The sequence below is a fragment of the Argentina silus genome (assembly GCF_951799395.1).
Source record: "Argentina silus genome assembly, chromosome: 15".
NCBI classification, from domain to species: Eukaryota; Metazoa; Chordata; class Actinopteri; order Argentiniformes; family Argentinidae; genus Argentina; species Argentina silus.
In genome coordinates this window covers 4761769-4787074 of record NC_139669.1, presented here as the reverse complement: position 1 = coordinate 4787074, position 25306 = coordinate 4761769, and the positions used below count along the sequence as shown (strand labels likewise).

The 25306-nt window shown below is 46.2% G+C and overlaps 1 protein-coding gene across 6 annotated transcripts in view; it reads left to right on the top strand.

Annotated features, from left to right (window-relative positions):
- Positions 1-25306, top strand: part of pcdh19 (protocadherin 19) — a gene marked incomplete at its 5' end in the record, with an annotated part of 55376 nt that overhangs the window by 6423 nt on the left and 23647 nt on the right. For all 6 annotated transcript variants that reach the window (XM_083686286.1, XM_083686291.1, XM_083686290.1 and 3 more), the window contains one exon: positions 24416-24474. In XM_083686286.1, the coding sequence (XP_083542412.1) occupies positions 24416-24474 (59 nt within the window). The remainder of the gene's footprint in view (positions 1-24415; positions 24475-25306) is intronic.

Sequence of the window (25306 nt, the reverse complement as noted above, 5' to 3'; positions counted from 1 at the left end):
TAACGGGAAGGGGGGAGGTGTGTGTGTGTGTGTGTGTGGGGGGGGGGGATTCTCACTTATCCCCCCCCCCCTACCGACACACACAATTGATGACTCCAATCTCCACCTGACATTCAGCGAGAAGAGAGAGAGAGAGAAAAAAATCCTAAAACAAAACAAGAAACATAAGAACAGTATTGATCCATTGATTGGCTGATCCAGTGAGATCTGGGCACCTATGGATCCCGAGAGGTCGATAAGGCCCACTTACAGCCATGGTGATTTACTGAGACTGTCGGGGCCGGATTAAGGAGTGAGGAGGAGGAGGAGGAGAGAGAGAGAGAGAGAGAGAGGAGGAGGAGGAGGAGAGAGGGAGGAAGAGAGGGAGGGAGGGGTATGTCCTGTGGTCATCTAAAGTCTAGCCCTGGGAGAGAGAGAGGAGGAGGAGGGAGGGAGGGAGGGAGGGAGAGAGGAGGAGGAGGAGAGAGGGAGGAGGGAGGGGTATGTCCTGTGGTCATCTAAAGTCTAGCCCTGGGAGAGAGAGAGGAGGAGGAGGAGAGAGGGAGGGAGGGAGGGAGGGGTATGTCCTGTGGTCATCTAGAGTCTAGCCCTGGGAGAGAGAGATGAGTTCATGTAGTAGCCCGGCTTTTATTTATCTGCAGGTAGCATTCAGGTCACGACCCTCTCTATGAGAAAAACAGGGAGATAAACTTGAATCCGGCTGCACAAAAGAATTACCCCGGCATTGTAAAAGCTGGCGCAGTAGCCTGTCTCTGCAGCTTTAGTGTCTAATAAAAGCACCTTTGCCGCAGGATTATAGAGCCTTTATTTGTTTCGGCTAATGAAAAAGAGGAGAGGGAGACAAATAGGACCACAGACTGATTTAGATGATCTCATATGCAAAGCTTGGAGGTGTGTAATAGGCTGGCATTGGGGCAGGGAGGGAGGGAGAGCGTGTGTCTTAATGCCAGGTGTCTGAGCGCTACCGCGGTTTCTCATGTCTCTCAGAGCCAGTTGATTGGCTTGATAAAAGCAGGGGCTGCTTAATATGCAAGGTCCGTCGTGCTCTGCGTTCCACATGACGTTGACAAACATCCCTTTGACTGCGGCCCGTGCATATTTTCTCTGGACGGAGAGAGAAGGTGCTGATAGCTAGTCGATTGGGGAGAGGGAGAAAGAGAGAGAGGGGAAAAAAGAGAGGGAGAGAGGGGGAGGCAGTGCTAGTGAGAGAGAGAGAGAGAGAGAGAGAGAGAGAGAGAGAGAGAGAGAGAGAGTGTTTTTTTGTGCATTCCCCTCAAGCAGAGTAAAGGCGAGTTCGAGATAGGCTATTTTTTTTCCGTTGTGACATTTATAAAAGACAGTAGCTCACTATCCAAACATTGCTGTTGAATAAAATGTTGTCAGTGTAATTACATAGCCATTTATGTGGAGCACAAACAAACGTCGCTGCTGTGAAATGACCGATAATAGCTCAGTCACGGTGAGCAAGCCTGGGCTTGAAACCGCTTGACTCCACAAGTCCACATCTCCCAGAGGTCTGGCCAGGACACACAGGCTGCTGCACTGTTGTGATTAGTCAAGCTGCTTTGTCCCCAAAACTATTTGTTGTCACCCTGAGGGCAACCTCGTATTCATGCGTGAGTCAATGGTTGTTTCAGAATGTGGTTTGCTTTTAAAACTAGGCCAGGGCATCAATATTTGTTTATTTGTATGTTGAATTTTAGGCTGAATTTTAGGCTGAACTTAATGGAAACACAACACTAGAATTGGAATTGGAAGATAGCTGATAATCAAGAATGATAGACAGACATACGTGTTATTTAAAATAATTAGGCCTTTGTTTTTGTTCAGTGTTTGCTGTATATTGTTGTCACAGACATAGACATACAATATATCAGCTGTTCCAGATAAGTTGTAATACCCTTCCCTGCTTCACAGAGAGAGGGAGCCTCTCTGTGGGGAAGAGAGATGCAGGCAGACACAGAGATGCAGGCAGACACACAGCAGACTGGAGCCGACTTGGCCAAGATAACAATGACAAGCCTCCCGGAGGCTTTCTACCTCTAGTTGCATTGTGTGTACAGTATTCCCTCACCTGGGACCGCTGCACTAAACACGTCCCTGAAGACCAACCCTGTACATTGTTTTGAAAAGTTTCAGCTGAGAGATGTTTGGTTGACCTGACCGTGGTTTTCAGCAACACAACTGCTCACTGGAGAATAAACCCATCTTGCATGGCTTAATTATGGTGGATCAGTTGGTAAGGGAGACAATTATACAGCAAAGGAATGGCCTTTAGCGATAATGTGTTTTTAAATTTGTAATGTGCACCATGGCTCTGATGCACCTGTGATTTTCGGATAATGAATATAGCAGGAAAAAAGTTCTCTTGGATATTGATTTGCTGCATACTAGCGTTATGTTGAAAGAGAGTGCAGATTCATCTTATTGAGTTTCATTATAATGTTAAATGAAATGGAAAAAAAAGGGGAGGCAGTCTTTGCACTACTCTGTGTTAACCGCGTTAACATTTTTTGGGGGGGATTTTTTTTTGTAGAGGACCTTTATTCTGTAGCTCTCTGATTTCGCTAAGTTTAGTTCAATGCTAATTGAAGTAATCCTCTACCAGATGCTTCCATTCTGCTACCTGAAAGATGGCTACATAAACGCTAGCGTAAGCATATGGCACATGCCACACAGTTCAATTTCTACGCTCTGCAGCGTGACGAGAGGAGGCACATGGAGCTCTGGCAAAACAAAGGAGTTTCTGTGTTTGTGTCTTGAATTTATACTCTCGCAGTCAGTCAAGGAAATTCATAAAGAAAACAAAGGTAGTTAGCTACTTTACAGCAATATGCTAATTGCGCTCTCTTCTCTGAGTTACAGAGGAAGACATTTTAATATTGCTTCAAAAAAGCCAACAAGGAGTGGTTCCAGCTTGTCTGCACAATCCCCCGCAATCACGTCACTTCAGGACAATATGCACTGAATGCATTCAAAAGTGTCATATTGTTCATGCAAAGTAGATGTCATGTTGTCACCGCATACTACAGTACACATCTGTTGGTGCTGCCGATCACCTACATCTCCCCCGCACTCCCTCTCTCCCCCCCACTCCCTCTCTCCCCCGCACTCCCTCTCTCCCCCGCACTCCCTCTCTCCCCCGCACTCCCTCTCTCCCCCTCACTCCCTCTCTCCCCCCCACTCCCTCTCTCCCCCCCACTCCCTCTCTCCCCCACACTCCCTCTCTCCCCCCCACTCCCTCTCTCCCCCACACTCCCTCTCTCCCCCACACTCCCTCTCCTGATGTGGAGGCATCTCTCCTCAGCCACTGACAGAGGCATTATCATTGAAATCATTGAATCAGGAAAGTCAGAAAACAAAACAATTAGACAAAAACAAATATTGCGCAACATTCCAAGCACATTGATTGTCATAGCATATACTGTTACATCCTGGATTTTGAAGTCTTATCCTTATACTTTGTCAGTGTGGCACTCGTTGTTTTCCCGACCCATTGCCATTTACTGGAGTGTTGGATCAGATCTGAGTGGTACAATACAATACGAACTCAAGCAGCTTCACATTTAGTCTGTGTGATCTTGTGATGTTTCTATTGTAGTCTGACAATCTAAGTCTGACGATCTAAGCCCTCTGTCTCCACCTCACACTTCTCTGAGAAACAGCCTGTCTGCTCTAATCTGGTTGGTTTCCTTTTAAGCCACTGATACATGTGACACATATGATGAGGAGTATGTGGAGAATTTATATTTCTGACTCCATTTAAACAGACAGCCTTTTGTATTTCTCTTTATTTCATCAGACTAATCCAATTAATCATCTTAAATCCCATACAAGATAAAGTAAAGGTCACAGCGTGATGTCTCTCCACGAGACTTTGTGCAAAGACTCCATGGAGCTCAGAAGCTGTGATTGAGGGAGCACCATTTATACACTTTGAGTATGAGGTGTCTCTTATCAAGACGAAGGGGAAGACACTAATCACAGGGAAAAAACACAGATTTCTCAGAGAGGCAACTGAACTTTGGCTGCGTGAACTTGAGATGCAGTGTTTTTTTTATCTGGTGAAGGAGTTGGGGGGAGGGGGGGGGCTGTTCTGTGCTTTGTCTCCTTGTCTCTTCAGAGGGTTGTGAGAGTGAAGCATTTTATCTCAGACCCCTTCAGATGCGCTCTGATTGGGTCCTGGCAGATAAGCACAGGAATTGTCAAGAAAGGTTACAGTACTGAGCCACAGCATTGTGGAGGCTCTGCTTTTCAAGTGTCATCTTTTTTCCCAGAACAAATAAAGCGGTAGTCAGTCAGAAAGTGAATGAAACTGACGCAGTTTCATCTATGGTTAGCCATGATCCAAAATGGTTGATGGAGCCACGATGTGATTTAGTGAGATTAACCAATCGTATCCTCTTGCTCTATCCTGTAGAGTTAGTGATTGACAGCCAGTGGCCAATCTCACCCTTCAATTAGTTCATAGCCTTGACTCTCCATCGCTGGGTGTTATTTTCTATGTGGGGGAGGTAGCTACAGTCATAACAACGTAGTACAGCCAATCAGGCCCCTTCCAGCCCCACCCGCCACCCCCTTGTTGGGATCAGTGCGTGCAGGCAACAGCTGAGGTGTCAAAACACTCATGAGTGACATGAGTCTGATATCCGCATGTCACTGCACTCCATCCCTAACCACATGTGAAGGCTGTGCACTACGCGTATCAGGGTCAGGGTCAGGGACGCTGTGGACAGAGTCAGAGAGCAAGGCCTGGAATAGTGATGAGAGAGAGAGAGGGAGGGTGGGAGGAAGGGAGGGAGGGAGAGAGAGGGGTGGGAGGGACGGTGGGAGGGAGGAAGAGAGAGGCAGGGATGGTAGGAGGGAGGGAGGAAGAGAGAGACTTTATCTGAGTCCTATTTATAGAGTCCCAACGATTTTCCATAACCTGTATTAGTCTGACTCAAACACACTGTCTTCTTCCCTCAGAAATGTAATTCTATTGTGAAATACAGATACAGTTATTATACTGAAAGCCCATCAGTTCAGAATATAACCCATATAAAACTATACGGCAGGAGAGGAGGAAAATGTTCATTTAACCGTGTTGGTTCAGCATGCTCTCTCTCTCTCTCTCTCTCTCTCTCTCTCTCTCTCTCTTTCTCTCTCTCTCTCTCTCTCTCTCTCTTTCTCTCCCTCTCCCTATCTCTCTCTCTCTCTCTCTCTCTCCCTCTCCCTGTCTCTCTCTCTCTCTCTCTCTTTCTCTCTCTCTCTTTCTCTCTCTCTCTCTCTCTCTCTCCCTCTCTCTGCCTGCTAAACAAAATGTTCAGTTCAGTGCAAGCACCTCCATGAAATTGTGCATTGCACCTGAAAATGTGGAAGTAGTTGTTCGCAAAAATACATTCACTTTGAATGGCCGCACTTTGCCTTCAAGCTACAATCCAACCAGAAAACATTAGATGGTAGCCAACTTGAGATGTTAAGGACTCATTTTCCTTGAACTGATTTGAACCTTGAGGCTGTGAAGACATTCATAGGAGAGAGCATACAAATAGCTTTAGTGGTTTTATGAAGACCGATATTCATCAACAATAGACATTCCACTCTATACAGTCAGTGTCATGTGGTGTCATATGACTACAAATATGATATTCTTAAAAACCTGTTGTTCCAAAACCCCCAATCTAAAACAAAATCATATGATAATAATCTAATTCGTGCACCTACTTGCGTTTTCAATAAGTCAACACACATGACCTGTTGTGAAAAACAAAAGATAAAGAAACTGAATTATAATATAAATTCCTAGCAATTTGTAATGCATTGCTTCATGTTAAACTTACTTATCATCCATGATCCATTACAGTATTAAGGTTTGCCTGCGTAAAAACAAAATGAGTAGCACGCAGCAGCATAACAATAATGGTATCAGAACATCAAGAAGTTACATTAAGCCCATAAACAAGGCATCAACCCTCCTCCTTGGATCTGTAAAGGCAATCAGGAGATAATGACATTGGGCCACGACTGGCGGTACCACTATAAAAAAAAGAGAAAGAAGGAGAGGCCAGGCAAATAAATGGAGTGAGGGAAATGGACGGAGTGATGATGTTTATCACCAGAGAAGGGCACGTCATTATGCACCTTGTTAAGCCCTGGTAGCAATGCTGCTTGGACGTAATTACCCATTTAAATGAGTTTCCTGCAGCAGTGTTTTTATTTCTCAAATTAAACCGCTTGACACAAATATGCCACACTCAGTTTTTGTCCCCTGCGGTCCTTGGTCTCTCTGAAGATCCACCTCCAGCAGTTGGCTGCATCATTGTGGAAAATAGACGTTCCATCCCTCTGTACTGCATCAGCTATCAGTAATGTTAGTAGCTAGTCTGGACAGGGATGCACACCGTAGACTCTGAAGACCACGCTGTGTGAGATCAAAGTGTATTCTAACATGGTGCATCATGGGTTAGAAATAGAAATGCAGTTTTGTTACATTTCGATAAACATCCTAAATACTGCCAACACATTGCTTCCAATGCGATGAATATATCTTAATCTCATCTTAATCTTTGGTAAGATTTTAAGTGTAGTATATGTGGGTCTTAAGAACCTCCCGCGGCTGACTGTTGGTGTGATTTGGATGTACACTGCGCTGGCTTACTTTTCAATCCCTCCTCGTTAGAGACAAGCATTGGGAGAGGATCAAGTGCTGCATGAAACATTTCACACTTTTTTTTATGCACAATTCATGTGTGAGATTTCCTCGGTCTGTGGTTGGGAAGAGAACCAAGGTGGCGGTTGGTGGAAGCAGACCTAATAAAAGCCAACTGGTCTCAGGGAAGCTTACGGCTGGAACGACGGCGGGAGGCAGAAAAAATAACTTCATTAAATGATTTTCGTCTCTCCTAACCTCACGTCTCATTAACACAGATTTCGCTGCCAGCTTTTAAAACGCCTGCAGTCAAATTAACGGGAGAGGAAAGGTCGGCCCACATTCTTTAACACAATGCCACAGTACTTGTTATTGCCTCGGGGTAGAAGGAAAGGCTATTTGTTCCTGTATAGAACACTCAGCGGACATCAAGGTATGTGTTGTGGCCAAAGTATTCCAGAACAAGTGTAGAGGCAATAGAGGTAATTTGTGTCCTGGTAGTGTTGGTTGAGGAATATGGAGAGAAGGGTGCTTTGTGTTGGATCTGTCATGGGATTTGAGGAAGTAGACACCCCTCCAATATGTTTGTCCCTGTTAGCCGATAAGGCAGACAAGGGACTTAGAGGCTTGGAGCCCTCTTTGGGGAAATTAATGTAATTTTCTTTTTTATCCAACGTGTGTGGAACAACAAAACCTTGCCGTCTGAAAAAAGTGATTACAACTTTATATAATGACCATCATTATTTGAGTGCACAAAAGTGTATTTTGTCCAAATGCAGAAAGGTATTAATTAAAACTCAGGGAGAAAGGCTAGAGCCATTATTTCTGCTCCCGGCTCTCAGTTGAATTGCTGGTTACGCCATTAACTCTCCGCTACACTGACATGGTTTCTCACGACTTCTGTGGTGTGGCGAGAGTGATTGAGAGGTGGGGGAGGACTGTGGACAACCATAACAATGGTCATTGTGAAGCAGGGGGTCATTGAAAATATTTTTTTTCCCAGGCAGCAAACTGGAGACACTGGGGAAGAATGACCTTTCCAAGTGTCCTGTTTTTCGCCTAAAACAAAAAGGAAGTAGGAGGATGTTAGTTAGCATTTCCCCCTATCAGATTAAATGTCAACTTCTGCATGCATAATTGTTGGATACTACAGGGCACAGAGAGATTGGAGACATACCAATTTGCTGGTGGATCTATGCTCTATTGTTCTCATCGGCAGTGCATGGATATGCCACGGCATTACAATCATCCACTTTTAGTCATGCATGGTTACTCTTCATTACTGTTAGTAAATTGAATCATAGCTATATTTAGTTGGCTGTCTATACCCTCACATAAATTTAATTGGACTTTTACTTGAATTATAGTAATTGAATTCAAGATATAAGAATCATACCCCTTATCACATGTTGACCAACTCCATCATTAAATATATCACATGTTGACAAATATAATGTATATAGTATTGAAGAGGGTGACCCAGAAAAGGAGACAAACCACTTGAAAACACATAGGTTTATTGGTTAAATGGCGGAGAAGGCTCTCCTGTTGTCTTCCTTTTCATATGAGCCCATTTACAATATCCCATACTCTCTGTATGACCATGGACATAAGGGGTTTTATGAACACAGAGTGTAATGGCAGGCTAGCCACAGCAGCAGTTAGCCACAGCAGCAGTTAGCCACAGCAGAAGCTAGCCACAGCAGCAGCTAGCCACAGCAGCATTAGCAGCAGACCCTAAGCATTATGGCTGCAGAAACAGCAGGCTAGCGTAATTGTGCATTGTTCATCCACAGCACAGGAGGCAGAGCATGTAATGAGCTGTAGCACTCTCTCCCGACCGGCCTAATGGGCTATGACCGGGCCTAGGCCTCTCAGAGAGCCCCTGCCTCTCTCAGCCCCATCATCAATAGCCCCCCAGCCCCCTGTCTCTGTCTCAGGCCTCATCTATCTTTCTCATCTCATCATCCCTTGCCCCTGCCCCATTCGCTCATTCCTCCACCTCTGTCACTCTCCTTTTCTCCCTCTCCTCCCATTCCCTTTGTCCGTCTCTGTAAAGAGATGGTGGGACCCCTAATGTGTCACAATGCCTGGATCTCTTTCTTATTCATGATGTCTGGAAAGCTCAGAGCAGTCATTCCAATGCACGCTGCCATGAAAGCAGAATAGCTCCATTGACTGGGCAGGTCTGTGATACTACATTAAAAAGCCAAACACAGTGCGCAAGTAAAAAAAAAAATAGGAGTAGAAATGCTGATGTTACGTGTAAGGGATTTGTTGTTAGAACTCATTCTTTTATTTAAAAAAAAAAAATAAAAAAAAATTGTAAGCCTGTTTTGCATTTTGATTAACCAGTTCTACTGAAAGCAATTCAGGTGGGCCCGTTTCTCTCAGATTTGTTTTCCTCGGATTAGGGCTTTTGAGAAAAGGCCCAGGCATGTTGTTTATAGGGCTTCCTGAGAGGGAGGGAATCATTTCCTTGGTTGAGTGATATCAGGTCAAGTTGGAAAGACAAGAACGTCTGTCTCTGAATAGATAAAATACATACTCTCGGCTGAGCACAGAGGCTGGACCCAGCAGCAATGATAATAGCTATGATTGCCATCATTGGGGAATCATAACTACACTACTGCCTTTAAGCCACAGTCCCGCATGTCATCAGAAAACAACGGCTGAGAGTCCAGCCAATGTTTGTGGAACACAATAGGAAGTCAGGTTTGAGTTTCCACTCACGTCCACAGTTTGACATCCTGCAGCACAGAGTTAATGAATGAAAGCGCTCGGGTGCCGACGTGCTGGGCTGTTCTGAGCACAGTGCTTCCAGCAGGAGCCCTTGGTTCCACCCAACTCCCCTCTGCCTCGGCAGCTGTTCTCAGACCAGCCTTAGGGGAAGTGAGTGGTTGAGGGTGGGTGGGAGGGAGTCAAAGCAGGGAGGGATGGAGGGAGTGTGCCTCTAGTGGAGGCGGGGGAGATAGCGGCTTGTTTCTCTGCTATAATGACTGGGGTTTAATGTCCCTCCGGGGGCAAGGCAGCAGGGTCACCATGGAGTGTGCTCGGGTGCTCTGATCATGCCCAAGTGCTGAGGGATCATTATACTAAACCGGGCTGACAGGGCTGTTAATAGCACACACACACACACACACACACACACACACACACACACACACACACACACACACACCCACACCCACACACACACACACACACACACAGAATGTAGTCGAGGGACATAGCGAGCACAGTCATCATAATGTGAACCATCTCACTCTGCATATGATTTTTAGGCGTGTCATGACATGAGGTAAGAGCATGTTCCTCTCCAGGGTTCATACAACGGCTCTGTATCTGAGTTGGGTGAGTCATGTTATCACAGTTTGCTCAGTAGAAGAGAAGGATAAGTAACAACTCATTGCTTTTTGCCATTTTCATGTTGCACAGCCCTGGTCGATTAAGCAACACTTCTTCACTCTGTTAGCCATTTCCTGTCAAGAACCATATTCCAAGAAATACTGAGGGTCTAGTTTCAGCACTATTCAGAGGCCCCTCTTTTCCAATAGCACTCAAAAAACAAAACAATTCCCTCTCCTGTGTATTTGTGTGTGAGTTCTCTCCTTGTTTGTGTTGAAGGGAAAAGCCCGAAAAAATACTGAGACAGAGGGGGAAATGGGAGTGGCGTTTTGACTTTTCATTTGTTTGCTCCTCAGTAATGATTATTTGAGCCACTAAGCCCCAGATTTGGCCTTGTTTTGCCTGGGAAGCATCAGCGTCAACAAGGACAGAGCGGTCTCGCCCTGGCTGAGAAGCTTGTCTGAAGCTAAGCTGGGTGGCAAAGAGTGCCAGGTGTGGAGAATGGAAGACAATGGGCAGGCAGGCCAGCTGGGGAGAGAGAGAGGGAGAGAGAGAGAGGGAGAGGGAGAGAGAGAGGGAGAGGGAGAGGGAGGACCGGTTCGGCTGGGACAGGTCTTGGCTGGCTTGGTACCTGGGTGCCCTGGGCCTGATGACTCAACGAGAGAGTTCATAATCATAGCTCCCTCCGAATGCCTTGTTGGGCCGGGCCACGCCAAGCCCAGCGCCAGCCTGCGTGAGCAACTGCAGAAAGCTGACTTTTGGTTTAATTTGGAGGACTAGCCATAATCCAGACTAAGTCTCTTAAAGCTGCAGCTTCCCCCCCGTCGGATTACGGGCCCGTCTTTAAAAGGATAAGGGCTGCTTATCAGTGCTTCCCTCAACACTTCTTAGCGACTTCAAATATGGAGGGGGACGGCTCCCGGTCACCAAACGTGGCCGGTTATTTGTGTATCGCTGCCATGGAGATTATGCCGTACATCTGACAACTGAGATCAATGATCACAATTTACAGTTTTTAAACCTCTAAAGTCATAAAGGCATATGGACTTAAACATACGGCTCCCCTCTACCCCAGTGCATTTACACATTAAGTAAAATCTGACTAAATATAGAAGCAGAATGGGGTGCCCAGCTGTTCTTTATGAGCTGAACTTTCTAAAAAAATATATAAAGAATATATATATAATCACCTTCACGCACACACTTAGTAACTCAATTTGACACGATTGCCCTAGCATTTATTAAAGGAAAATATGGCTTTAAGCCCAAATGGGAATGCATAAACTCTTCAATGTCAGAGGCAAAAGGATCAAAGCCACATTCTGAAATTAGCACAAGTTTATCTTATTTTTTTCTAAATGTACAGCCTCCACAAAAATACACCCACTGTTTGTTTTGTAAACAACTCTCTTTTTCCTTTCAGGAAATGGATTGATATGGAAAAAATATGATAATTCATTATTTTATTTTGTAAAAATTAGTGCTTTGAGGATTGACTTTAAACGCTCCTCCATTTAAAAACTCTGAATAAAAGATAGTGCCAATGGTGATGTATTATTTACTCAGCTAATAAGTACTGTACATCCTTGAACTACACTGCTGTGAAGTAGCTCACTCAGATGTGGGGGAGATCAGTGAACAAAGACGTTGTTGTTGTTGTTTTTTTAGGATAGGAGGAGGAGGGATAGGAGAGACTTCTCCTTCCAATTTAAACCTGTTTGTCTCGCTCAATGCTAATGAAGTGTTGTTTTCGGGGATGACTGGCTGTCAGAGTTGCAATGGGAATAAGCACCAATCTAGCACTTGCCACCACTGTGTGTGTTGTTTGAGAGGCTCTGAGAGTGTGAAGTCGCCATGTATCTCATTGGGGTGTGGAGAGGGAGAGGAGAGGATCCCCTTGTGAGTACAGCCTCAGAGCCTTGGGGTTCTGGGTGTGGAGAGAGAGATAGAGGAGGCTGAGGAGCAGAGGGAGAGGTTTGAAATAGAAGTGCTGTGTGTGGATACTTGTTTACGAGGTGACACCATTTTAGACTCAACTCATTAACCCATGCACCTGAGACTAGGAACTCTCTCTCCCCTCTCTCTCTCTCTCTTACTCTCTCTCTTTGTTTCTCTCACTATCTTTCTCATTATCAATAATAATCAACACAACCAACAGTAGGCTTAGGTAATGAACAGTACTGTGGGATGTTTGCAGCTCAACGGCTGAGAAAGGTAGAGAAGTTGGTGTGAATTCACACCTAGTCCTTCTCTCCTGAATTGAATCATAATTCCATTATAATCGTGTTAACTGAGACTCCGTTGGGCATTTTTAGAGGTTTTCAATTTCAATTGTAGGGGTGTTGGAAAGTAGAAGATGCTTGCCTTTGCATCTCAGATATCCCCAGAAGGAAAGACAAGCCCCCTCCTCCCTGGTGTGTCCTCTCCTCCTCCTCTCTCACCCCATTCCACATGCAGGGTGCATCCTCTCTAAATTGTTTGGCCTGACCTTTGCTACAGTATCGCTAATTATTACCATCACAGAAGCCCTGTGAACCACATGGCTAATTATGTTGAATTTATTGGAAGGGACGGCGATGCCGTTCTCCACCGGCCCGTTTTAGCACCTGTCAGTGTGGGTGATGTAAACCCAGAATAGGTTAATTTGGGTAATACAATAATTGTAATTAGAGTTACAATAATTACAAGGTAGTTATAATACGGTTGATGCTATTAGTAATAGGGCTCCAAATTAGCTTGGTACATGCATACAATACCGTTTGCAAATTAGGGGAACTGTACTGCCAAAAAAGAGCAAACGAGAGGTGTTTTGTAATGTGCGTAATTACCTTATTACAGAGTCAGATCGCTGCAGTTTTCATCTCCACCACCAAGCAGAGATGTTTAACAGTGGTGCGTGAAAGACACGTTTTCAAAGGTTCGAGGAAGTGGCTATTAATCGGGGGGTGAGGGACCTCAGGTGTCAGATCTGTTGCAGCATCTCACAAAGAGCCGTTACAACAGGAAGCCTTATTTTTCAAAGCTCCAACATGAATGAATGGGGGCAGTTGGAGCAGCGCTTTGGCTGCCATGCTATTCATGCAATGAGCCTAAGAGGGCCCCAATTATTCCACTTGCGATCAAAAAGGAGAGACAGATTACTTCTCTTCCCCTTTTTTCTTTTGACATTTTCTGCAGCGATATCTTTTGATGGGGGGCTGCTAGGGTAGAAAGAAAAGGAAACGTTAGCGAGGTCTTGATAGTCTTGAACGGGCTCTAGTGGTGTTCTTTTCTGTCGGAGGGACAAAGCTTCCAGCACTCTCTGGGGTTTTTCGATGTTGTTTAGATGTTCTCGTAATAAAAACAACTTTTCTCAGTGCATGGTACATTAGCTCCCTCGCTGGCCATGTCACCTACACAGGACAGAAAGGAAGCTTTTAGACGACCACATTCTTTGGCCTGGAGCAGACTTAATGGCAACACTTGCTGCCATATCTTTCATGAGAGAAAATTGTGAATTGTAGTACAGTATGAGGTATACTTACTCACCGAAATATAACCCACATATTTTCTGTCAGGCTCTCTTTCATTTCCTGGCCCTGCAGTTCTTTTTCTTCTTCTTCTTATGCTTAACAGTGTAAGTCGTCTTCCACGGAGTACAAAGGGGAGTTAAAGTTATTCTATTGTGAGCAGATTTTTCCCATTTTCATTTAATTAAGTCCCCAGATTACAAGTAAAAGCACATTAGATATCTCGGGGTAAATAAAAGGATTCCTCTGCTATAGGATATCAGGCTACATCAGCCTGCGAGGAATTAAATTGGCTGTTAATCAGGAAGCCATGAATAAAGAAAAGATGAATACCATTATCCGCTGCTGCTCTGAGACAAAGACGAACTTCCCCAATCTGCATCAAAACAGATAAACATCCACCCCTAAGATATGTTTTAAGCAGATAACCGCCCTGCGTACGCTACACACACACACACACACACACACACACACACACACACACACACACACACACACACACATACACAGACACACGCACGCACACACGCACGCACACACACACACACACACACACACACACACACACACACACACACACACACACACAAGCAACAACAATTACTACAAGTTGTTTACGGCGGCAGAACAAAAGGATTTCAGGTCTTCATTTCAAGGGAGTCAAAGTGTGAAGAGCTGTGCGCGTGGTGTCGTAAGAATATCAAAGGCAGGGAAGCAACTTCATTACAGCATGTCTAGGTAAAGCAGACATATTGAAGGGGTAAACAATATGGTGCCGTGCGTGTAAGGTCTGGGGAACACAGTGTCCTGTCTGCCCTTTGGACGGAGAGCTACAGAAAGAGAAGTTGGTAGGGGGTCAGGGAGGACCGGGCAGAGGGCCGGCTGTTGTTGTTCTCCCTGACCCTGGATTTCCCCCCTCTCTCCCCCCTCTCTCCCTCCCTCTCTCTCCCTCTCTCTCTCTCTCTCTCTAAAAACCTGTTTGCCCCCAAAGGCGGCCTAATACAAATTAAATTAAATGAAGTCAGTGCGGCTAATCCCTGTGTGTTTCAGCTGCTGGAATCCCCCATGAACGAGCAGGTCAAGCCCGCTGCATCTGGCCCCCTCTCGGCCGGGCGTGCTCTCAAGCTGCTACCCTCTCGCTCCCTGACGGAGTCGACAGCAGGCCCCGCTCAGCTCCACTCCCCCACTGAGACTGCTGTGAGTGTGTTGCGTGTGTGTGTCTGTGTGTGTGTGTGTGTGTGTGTTGTGTGTGTGTGTGTGTGTGTGTGTGTGTGTGTGTGTCTGTGTGTGTGCACTTTTTCTGTACTGTAAGTGTATCCACTTGCCTGTGCGTGCATATGTGCGTATCTGCACTCCTGCGTGCGTGCGTGCACCTCAACTGTAAGTGTATGCATACTGTATGCCTCTGTGTATCCCAGTCCACTCCCATAGTGTTGTTGCCAGGCAGCACTGGCAGAATTGTTATCGCCATGATCTACTTTGCAGTAGGGAGTAGTTCAAAACAACTAAACTAATAAGCAACATTTGCTTATTGAAATAAGGTGGTCAAGCCGGCAAAGCATGGCGTTGTGTTTGGGTATGGAGGAGGTACAGTTGAAGAACACTGAGAGAAAGGGTGTTGTTGTGACGACCGCGGCGGCTCTGATGGTGTCACGGCCCTGATAACGAGCTGCTGCCCCTCCCTGTACAGATGTGCCGGTGACATGCTTGGAGGTAATGCGCTCCCGTCAATCCCTACCTCTGACAGCTGCCTAGAAAGGCCATCCCAAATATTAGCACCAGCTGTGGCTCACATGTAAGCACCAGCTAAAGTAAACCACAGGCTCAAATGGCTAACTAGGCTTCCATTACTGGAGCACTGATTGGAGCAGCCTTGTTGTGGTTAGAGTCAGAGATCTGTGCCCATCTGTGCCCATCTGTCTATTAAAACCCCTGTCTATGATTCACCAGCATCAGCCCTGTAATATCCACCCGCATTTTTCAGCAGTGGCTCTCATCTGTGAGACAAAGGTTTGTCACAGGTTCATCAACACAGGCCCAGCAGCTGCTGCATGCAGATACTGTGTGTGGTGGAGGTAGAGAGTAGATTGTGACGGTTGTGTGTATGTGTGTGTGTGTGTGTGTGTGTGTGCATGTGTGTGCGTGTGTGCGCGTTTGTGTGTTTGTTTGTGTGTGTATCTGTGTGTGTGTGTGTGTGTGTGTGTGTGTGTGTTTGTGTGTCTTACTGCAGCACCTGCACACATGCCCTAACTAGGTTCCACCACCCCTCTGGCCAGCCAGAGCAGAGTGTGTAAACATCATTTGTTTGAGCTAGTGGCCCTGGTAGCAGGATTAATGACCGCTGATGAAGTTCCACCTGTATCCCAGGTGCTGCCCCCCCTGTTTGCCAGAGTGGCTCTGGCGTAGTGCATCACGTCTGCAGGCGGTGACTCATCCCTTTACCCAGTGTCAGATTAAGGCATGTCAATAATAAGACCGAGTCAATCCATCTCAGAGTGAGTGCATCCGCTCACAGAGCCTCCCAGTCTGTAATGAGCTGCCGCAAATCTCCATCCAACAAAAATGTCTGGAAAGATGCCTTGTCATGGTGATGGGAGGATGAGAGTGAGAGAGAGAGACAGAGAGATAGGGAGAGGGAGGATGAGAGTGAGAGAGAGAGAGAGAGAGAGAGAGAGAGAGAGAGAGATAGGGAGAGGGAGGATGAGAGCGAGAGAGAGAGAGAGAGAGAGAGAGAGAGAGATAGGGAGAGGGAGGATGAGAGCGAGAGAGAGAGAGAGAGAGAGAGAGAGCGAGATAGGGAGAGGGAGGATGAGAGCGAGAGAGAGAGAGAGAGAGAGAGAGAGGGAGATAGGGAGAGGGAGGATGAGAGCGAGAGAGAGAGAGATAGGGAGAGAGAGAGGGGGCGTCTGCAGCTGAAAACCCAACGCGCCAGGCTGCCGCCTGCCAGATACTTGGGGAACAACTTCCCTTCGTAGAGTGGACCAGTTGATTGACAGACACAACAAAAAACAAATGCATCTGTGTCCTGAACCGGTGGCTCTCGATGCCCACTAGGACCCCATTGTCATGTGTGTCATGTGTCAAGTGTTTATTCAATAATTCAATAATGCACTATAATTCTAGGTCGGCCCAGTTCACATGTGTGGGTCGCACGGCTGTAGCGTGGATCATTAGGAATCAGTGTTCACTGTATACAGGTTTACGGTGGAACGATCTCATTGTTTTTTTAAGAACGATCGTCATCATTAAGACTCAGCGCCTCTTTAAGTATTCAGGATTATTAGACCTAAAAACATGGGAGAGATGCTGAGAGAAGTTGTGCCGTTTATAGCTTTTGGGATTAGTGGGAGATGACGTCCACCAAAGCTGTGGGAGATATGAGTACATCAAATTACAGTGTCCCATCTCCCCTGTTACACTGGTTAACAGAACGAGGCCACTGACGAGAGGAGCCCTAAAAGATCCTCGCTGCTAATTCACTTGGAAGGCTAAAATGGCTGCTAACAGCCCCGGTTTGTCACGCCTATTGCCAGAACGACTGGGAGCCCAGTAAATCTATGCGGATTAAATGTTCCCGACTCCCCTTTGAGGAAGGATCCGGAGGCCTGCTCAGTGAATTGCCTTACCCACCTGTCTTAGGTGACGGTTAGTGGACGCCGCCGGATTTTGGGATGAGAGTTGTGAAAAGTTTGCTTCCTGACATCCAAATTAAGGAAAATCCCCCAGGACTTGCCTCTGGGACGTTCCTGCTATTTGAGTTTGATTAGGTTCCGCGGGCTTAAAGAAAAGTAAGCCGATTTATCCTTTGGAAAAAGCAACGTGATAGCCAGGTTTTTTTCCTCCCCCTTTTAGTATGTAAAACCCAAAATCTCATTGCATTTTTCAGGATTTATTTAAAAAACAGACAGGCAGATACCATATAGTATTGTAAGCCTTGAAAACACACACACACACACACACACACACACACACTCAGGTTTATTTGATACACAGGTGTCAAATGTCCCCACAGCTCCCTATCCTCCCTGCCTCATGTCAGTGGTGTGAAGCCGTTGAGTGTGATGCATGCACTGATAACCTGCTACTCTCAGTGGATATGTTGTCTGGATCTGATTTACATGGGAGAACCACAAAGACCAAATGAAGAACAACACAGGTGTTATTTCACTAATCCTCTGACTGGCACCTGGCGCCAGGGGTGCCCAGGGCTAGAACAATGCTTCCCTAGTAAGACAGCAGCGGGCGACGCTAGAATCCTGCCAGCATCAGCAGGCCTTGTATGCTGGAATGCAGACGTCTAGAAGGGAGCCTATTATTTAAAATCTTTTCATCATCCTGAAAGGGGGTGGGGGGGGGGGGGGGCGGTGGGGTGTGTGTGTGTGTGTGTGTGTGTGGGGGGGGGGGGGGGGGGGGGTAGGGAGGGGAATAGCTTTGACGTTGACGGTTTCATGAATAATTAATGCTGTTGTTATTAATGTATGTATAATTAATCACATCTCCACTGACTGCACTCAAATGGAGCCTATAAGCCTGAGTGTGATGAAGCCAGCCTATTGTCTTTTACAGGATAAAACACAAGGGCATGATCTGCCCCCCCCCCCCCTCCCAACCACCCAACCACCCAATCTGTAGCTAACTCAGATGCAGCGCAGGAACATCCTCAAAACTTCCCCTCTTCCTCAGTTTATTAGAACTGTTGGTGATTGTTTTAGACAGAATGGGTAAATATTTCTTCCGTTTCACACGGAAGGGCAGAGTGAAAGAGAGAGAGACAGAGAGAGAGAGAGAGAGAGAGAGAGAGAGAACAAAGCAGGAAGCGGTGCTACGTTTGCGTATCTGTTTCATTGTGTTTCCTCCCTTGACAGGTGGTTCTAAAACCAGACCAAACAATACCAACGACAACTCCAACGTGTGGTCAAGGCTGCTCTCACGATAGCATTTGATTCACTCAGTCAATGTTTTGTGTGAAATAGTGTACTGCACTGCAGAGCCTGCAGACAAATAGTAGGGGAAAAAAAACAGAAGAGAAATGCCCTAGCCTTAGCAAAGCGAGGAGCTTTAAAAAGCCATTACAACGTTCTCTCTCAAAAATCACTCACATTCATAATAAGATTGATTCCCAATTGGGCAAATTGAGTTTGGGGTGAATTGACGGGTGATGAAGTAAAATGATGCAGAGAGTCTGACAGGTTATTTGTCACACGTGCCTCCTTGTCACGATTGATTGCCTATAATTTGAGTTTTCAGGGAGCCAGTTGATATTAAATGGTAACAACTCCTCATATTCATCATCATGGCTCCCCCTCCGTACACAGGCAGAAATAGAAAATGGAATCTCATCCAGAACCATGGGTGTGCCTCGGGCGCTCCTACACCCTTTTTACTGTTGATCCTCCCTGAGGGGCCCTGCCTTCTCTGAAGAGAGAGGTAGATCTATAATCTACCAGATGGTACGGGATCTATGGGAAATTCTATAATCAGGGAGGTGGTGGGGTGGGGGAATGGAGAGGTGGGGTGGGGGAAGCATTATGTGTGCTTGTGTGTGTGGAGGTGGGTGGGGGGGGGGGGGGGGGGTATTGGCATCCTAACACAGGCTGATGAGCATTTCCACCCTCTCTGGTGGTAATCTGAGGATAAATGCACTCCTACCAGGTATACAGCGGTGGTCTCTGTCTGTCTGTGTCGTCATCATGGGCGCCACACAAGGCGAAGCGAAGCTGCTTAGAGGGGCCGGGTGCAGACCGGAGTGGTGGCAGAAGCAGAGGTGGTAGCTTTAGCTGTAGCGGTGGCGGGGGCGCCATCACAGGCGTGCAAATTGGAGCTTGTCATAGCGGTATTTTTTGGAGAGGGGTAAAAAGAGAGTCGGTGTGTGTGTGTGTGTGTGTGTGTGTGTGTGTGTGAGAGAGAATGAGAGAGAAAGAGAGAGAGAGGGAGTGTGTGTGAGAGGCTTGAGGGTGGAATGTGTGAGAAAGGGGTGTGGGATGAGAAAAGCTGCAGAGCTCTCCTGTCTTCCTGAGCACGCACGCACACACACACACGCACACGCACACACACACACGCGCGCGCGCACACACACACACACGCGCACACACACACACGCACACACACACACACGCGCACGCACGCACAAACACAAACACACACAAACACACGCGCACGCACGCACACACACACACACACACACACACACACACACACACACACACACACACACACACACACACACACACACACACACACACACACACACACACACACACACACACACAATCTCCTCTGCAGCTTCACTGCAGCATTATACAAGGAGGAATATATGCATCTGTAAACAGGCAGCTACAGACACTGACCTTTCCACTCCCAACAGAGGGTTTGGTGCTCTTCTTCCTCCCGACTCTCTCAGTCCTGCCTCACCAAGCATGGCCTGACAATATGGCCTATGTTCTGTCTACTTACAAATAGACAGAACAGCCTGTATCCAACGTCTGAATATACTGTATCCTCTCTCTCTCTCAGCCCTACTGCCTGCGCCCGTCCTGGGGAAGAGTATATCAACAACAAGCCTCATTATATGTAGCATTTCCTCCCTGGTCTCAAAGGACTCCATGAGTTAGCCTTAATACGAGTCAAGACTGAGGCATGAAATGGAAACTGTGAAGATCAAATCAGCCATGAAAATTAGCCAATGGAATGCCATCAGTCAATTTTTTAAATTAGGTCCTTCGTGTTTTTGTTTTGTTGTGCACTGGTGATATAGCAGGCTATTTTTTAAATATATTTAAAAGTGTATTATAGAGGTAATGATATAGCCAGTGGCAGGCAGATCCACTCCAGCCTTGGCCAACTGTGCTTTCACCCAATTTGAAGGGATTAGAGAACGGCATCCAAAACAGACAGGGAGCCTGCGTTCCTCCAGACCTCATTTTTCTCAGTGCTTATTTTTCCAAACACGTCTTTATCCAGCTCTCCTCATTCCCACCAAATTTGAGCAAGGTTTAGTCGAGGAGTTAAGTGTTTTGCTCTCTGAAATGAATTAACAGCAAATTAATAGGCATTTTATCTATTGCACAGAAACAAGGACACAGCCTGATAATTAATCATTTGCAGCTAAAGCATGCTGTTTCAATTAGTCCTTGATTCTCTTCCTTTAGAATCTTTCCATGTGTAAATGTGGTTTAATTGTATTGCTTGATGTATCGGCCTTGGCAGATAATATCTCACTTTCAACAGAGCTATGGCAAAATCTCCCTGACATCAGCTGAACTTTCCTCGTACTTGTGTGTGTCCCCCCCGATGCTCAGTCTCTGTGCCCCCATTCAATGAATGCACTTGCATCCGGACTATGGAACCAATTGTCGCACTGGGAGGAAGGCAAATCAAATCTCACGGCAGCAACTAAGCGAGGAGATTGCTTTTCCTCTCTGTGGCGGAAGGTGGAGCTGAGCATCCCAGTGCCTTCTTTATGGAGGGGAAGAGGAAATGGGGACAGGGGAGAGGAGAGGGGGACAGAGGGGAGAGCAGAGGGGGGACAGGGGAGAGGAGAGGGGGACAGAGGGGAGAGCAGAGGGGGGACAGGGGAGAGGAGAGGGGGACAGGGGGGAGAGCAGAGGGGGGACAGGGGAGAGGAGAGGGGGACAGAGGGGAGAGCAGAGGGGGGACAGGGGAGAGGAGAGGGGGACAGGGGGGAGAGCAGAGGGGGGACAGGGGAGAGGAGAGGGGGACAGGGGGCCACAGGGATGCGGCTGTGGCAGGGGAGAAGCCTCAACCAGGTCAAAGCTCACCTATCTTCCCCCCTCCTTCCTTCCTTCCTTCCATTCCTCCTTCCCTTTCTTCCACTTTGCTCCCTTCTCTCTGACACCACCTATCAGTCACCCAGTGAGAAAATGACCCGCTCTACTTTCCCAGTGCTCTGGTCTTCCTCTCCAGATGAAACAGAACAATAATTACGGGGATAGAGTGACTCTGGCCGCCAAACTGGGGCCGCTCAGATCACAACAACACATTGTCCAACCTGATTAAGTAGCCATTTGCGGTGGCCTCACTGTAGTTAAGCGGCCCTCATCCTCTGCCCTGAAATTCGACCTCCGAGCAAGAATTATTGACATGTCCTCCAGTTTGAACTCGGTCAGCGGAGAGCAGAGGCGGGGGCGGCTGGTGCATTTCTTTACAGGAAGCTCCCGCTAATGCATCCTATTCTCCCTCAGAATAGGACGGCTCTCCAGAGTGCCTCATAAATGCACAAGGTAACACCCTTCTGTGTTCTGTGCTACGATTTGATAAAAGAGGAAATGCAGTGGTTTATCGTTTCTGATTCTGCTGATACGTAGAAACCTATATGGTTCAGCTATAGTACATTTAGGCTTATCATCACAATGGTGGAACATCAGGGAGCAGGCTCCATTGGTGGGATACTATAATCTGTTAATGGCATCTTGGTGCTATGACATGACTTTGGTTTAGCAGTGCATTCTGGGAAATGCAGTCCTGATGTAGCCTAGTGTGTGGGCCTACCATAGAGCCTAAGCCTCCTCCAACCCTCTTGAGGCCATGCTCGCGCGGAGCTTACAGTCCAAACCAATTACAGGCTGGATCCAGAGTGAGATTCATCAGGAAATGTGTATCCTGTCTCTTTAATGAAGTTTTCCCCTTGTTACTCCAGCCATGTACTGTATGTTCATTAGTCTCTGGATGCTGGGCTAGATGGAGAGGCTTTATAATGAGTGCTCACTGGGACCAAAGTGGAGCATAAAACACATTATATATATATGTCTATATATATGTATATATATTTATATACCCATACACACGTCCACTCCTGTAAGACTAGCAAAATAATTGCTAACGTCAATTAGTTTGATATTAATGGAGTCAAGCCGGACAGGAACAAAGGAGCTGAGGCTCACGGTGTGGCACGGATAACAAATACGGTGTGCTCCAAATTAAGAAGCGCTAATAAAATGTTAATTAAAATGGCTTTTTACAAATTGTCTCCTTGATAACAATGAGTTAAGGTTTAATTAGCGATGGACAAAAAAAAAAAGAGCCCCAGCGTTAACCTTCGGTGAGTCCAGATTGCATCACCATCTCGCAAATCTCAATCAGAGGCCTGCCCTGCCGTCACTGCTAATTACAATATTATCTGGCGGCGGAGGTAATTAGGCAGCGTGGAGGTGAGATGACAAACAATGCCTTATTTGGCGGTGATTGAAGGTATTCTGGCTGGCCTAGTGTGGACAGAGGCGGGAATGGTCGGGAATGTGATACTTTGATAGGAATGACTCTGGTGGATTCCTACATTGTTAAAGCCTGTGAGTTTAGGCAAGGAAATGAGAACAATACAAGACCCAAGCCTTCTGTGATAATGCTTGTGTTTGCCTTTGAAGCCTGCAGAAATGGAAGGGATATTAGGGGGTGAAACAAACACATACATACATTTCCTAGTATTAACAAGCTGTTAAAGCGGGGTCATGGTGTGCTGTTTACCAAAAGTAAACACCATTCATTATCGGCTGTGATCCCCCTGCATTGCTGTTGTGGCTTTTTTAAAAGAGAGATCTAAGCACAGAGGGGTTAGTGTTCCACATTCTCCTTTCCTCTCCTCTCCTCTCCTCTCCTCTCCTCTCCTCTCCTCTCCTCTCCTCTCCTCTCCTCTCCTCTCCTCCTCTCCTGTCCTCTCCTCTCCTGTCCTCTCCTCTCTCTGGCATTGTGGGTTAGGGTTATTCATTTCCACTGTCAACAGTCCCAGGTTGTACAGGGGAGAGAATTCAAAACCAAACTCACCCCCATTAACGTTGTAACAAGGAGAGAGCGCGCATGACTGCCGTTTTTAATCCAAATGTGTTTGGTCACCCCTGCATCACGGCTGCAGCTCCCTGAACAGCAGGGCCGTGTAGGAAGTGTCCCTCATTTGATAATCAGTGACTTCGCTCGACTGCTTGCATTAACCTCTCTTATCGTAGGGGTGACTCTTCTGTCAGGGGTTTGATAGGTAGACTTCCCCTCGGAAGGGAGCCATTGACTCTTTTATCACACTAGAGTATCAGGGGAGAGGAATTTATGGGAGGGACAGCATTTTTTTTCCTCCTAGGAAAACACCTGCATCTTATCAAACTCTGTAGAAAGGGTCATACGCTGCTTTTTTTCCAGGCTGTAAAAGTCATTTGAGTCTGTTTGACACCCTCTATGCCCTCCTTGGCACAGTATCTGGTGTGAGTGGATACTCACCAGGCACAAGGGCTACCTGTTCAATGTTTCTTCTCTCCTGTCAGTGGTCTCCTCCCTCCCTGCTCTTTAATACATGTTGTAAAAAAAAAAAAAAAAAAAAACGTTGAATGCAAGATGCCTTTGAACTGTGTTCTTCAATGTGGGTCAGAGATCCATCGTATGCAGATTCCATAAGCCTTTTCATCTGCAATTGCGAAGTTAAGATTCCCCTGGTGCGCTCTTAATTTGTTCTCCTTCTCTTGCATTTATTTATTTAATATTTATACATTAATATCTCCTAAAAAATTGTGGAAAAGAGAGTTTGGAGAAGAAAAAAGGGGAAACTTTTCCTCTCCCTCTCTCTGCGTGATGCACTGTCCTCCCTAATGACTCCATTTTGAAGACTATGGTCTGACTGGCTGTGCAGAAGAGGACGGAGGGAGGGAAGGAGGGAGGGAGGGAGTAGAGGAGAGGAGAGACTCTGCACACTGCAGCACTCTGCTCAGCTCCCAATCGGCCTCTCTCTCTCTGTGTGTGCTTTGAAAGAGAATGGAGTCTGCCTTTGAAAGCTGAGGCTGCTCACCGGGGCCTTTGTGTAAAATAACATTTCTATTGAAAGCCAATTACTGGTAACATTATTTTGGTTCCCTACATAATTTAATTCATCTCTGTTTTTTTCTCTCTTCCACCCCCCCCCCCCCCCCCCCCTCCCCATCCTCTCTTTCAGACTGAGAATTATTCCATTGACTCCAGCTATGTGAACAGCAGAGCACACCTCATTAAAAGGTAGGCCTGACGTCTTGATTACAAAAGTTGATATTTGCTTTCATTGTGATGACTCATTGTTTGATGGGCTGGACGTACAGTACATGAATGCATGACTGTTGTTAAATCAGTGCTTATTTTTGGTATACACACCCTAATTTTCAAGTATCTCATTTTGGAATAACAAGTATGACTCTGTAATGCAGCTAATTCTTGTTCAGATGACGCACATGCTTCTGCCTACAATATTTAATACATTTTATCAGTAGAATCTTCAAAGCACTGATTTTCACTATTATGAATAATTCTATGAATTTCCATTAAAGTTCTATCCATCTTGCATGTTGATGAATATTAAAAACTCCTCATCACGCTAAATCATGTCTTTTTAATCAAGATATCATCAAGATATCATAATAAACAAGATTATAGAACTCAAAGAGAATTTTTCCGGAGAACATGGTTTGAATATTACTGGAGTTTGCCATAGTAAGATCGCAGCTCTAAAAACATTCGCTCTACTACGAATAACTAATAATGAGGTTCGTTTTAGTGGCCATGTTGAGAAGAGAACAAAGCTTTTCGTTGTGAGGTGAAGGATTATGGTGCATTCCTGAGTCCACCTGAAGGATGATTTTAGGTGGATTAGGGAGGGTGGTGGGGGGTGGTGTAGACATCCCTAATAATACCTTTTAGTGCCAGGAGGTTTTGTGGCCAGGCCCGGCACCAATACTATAATTCACCCTCTTACCTGCAGCTATAGCATTCCAGGAATGCCTTTGTTTGAGGCCATCCTGGTCTTTTGAAAACCCATTATAGCAATTTCCCTCCAAAAAGATTCCCTGTGTTTATG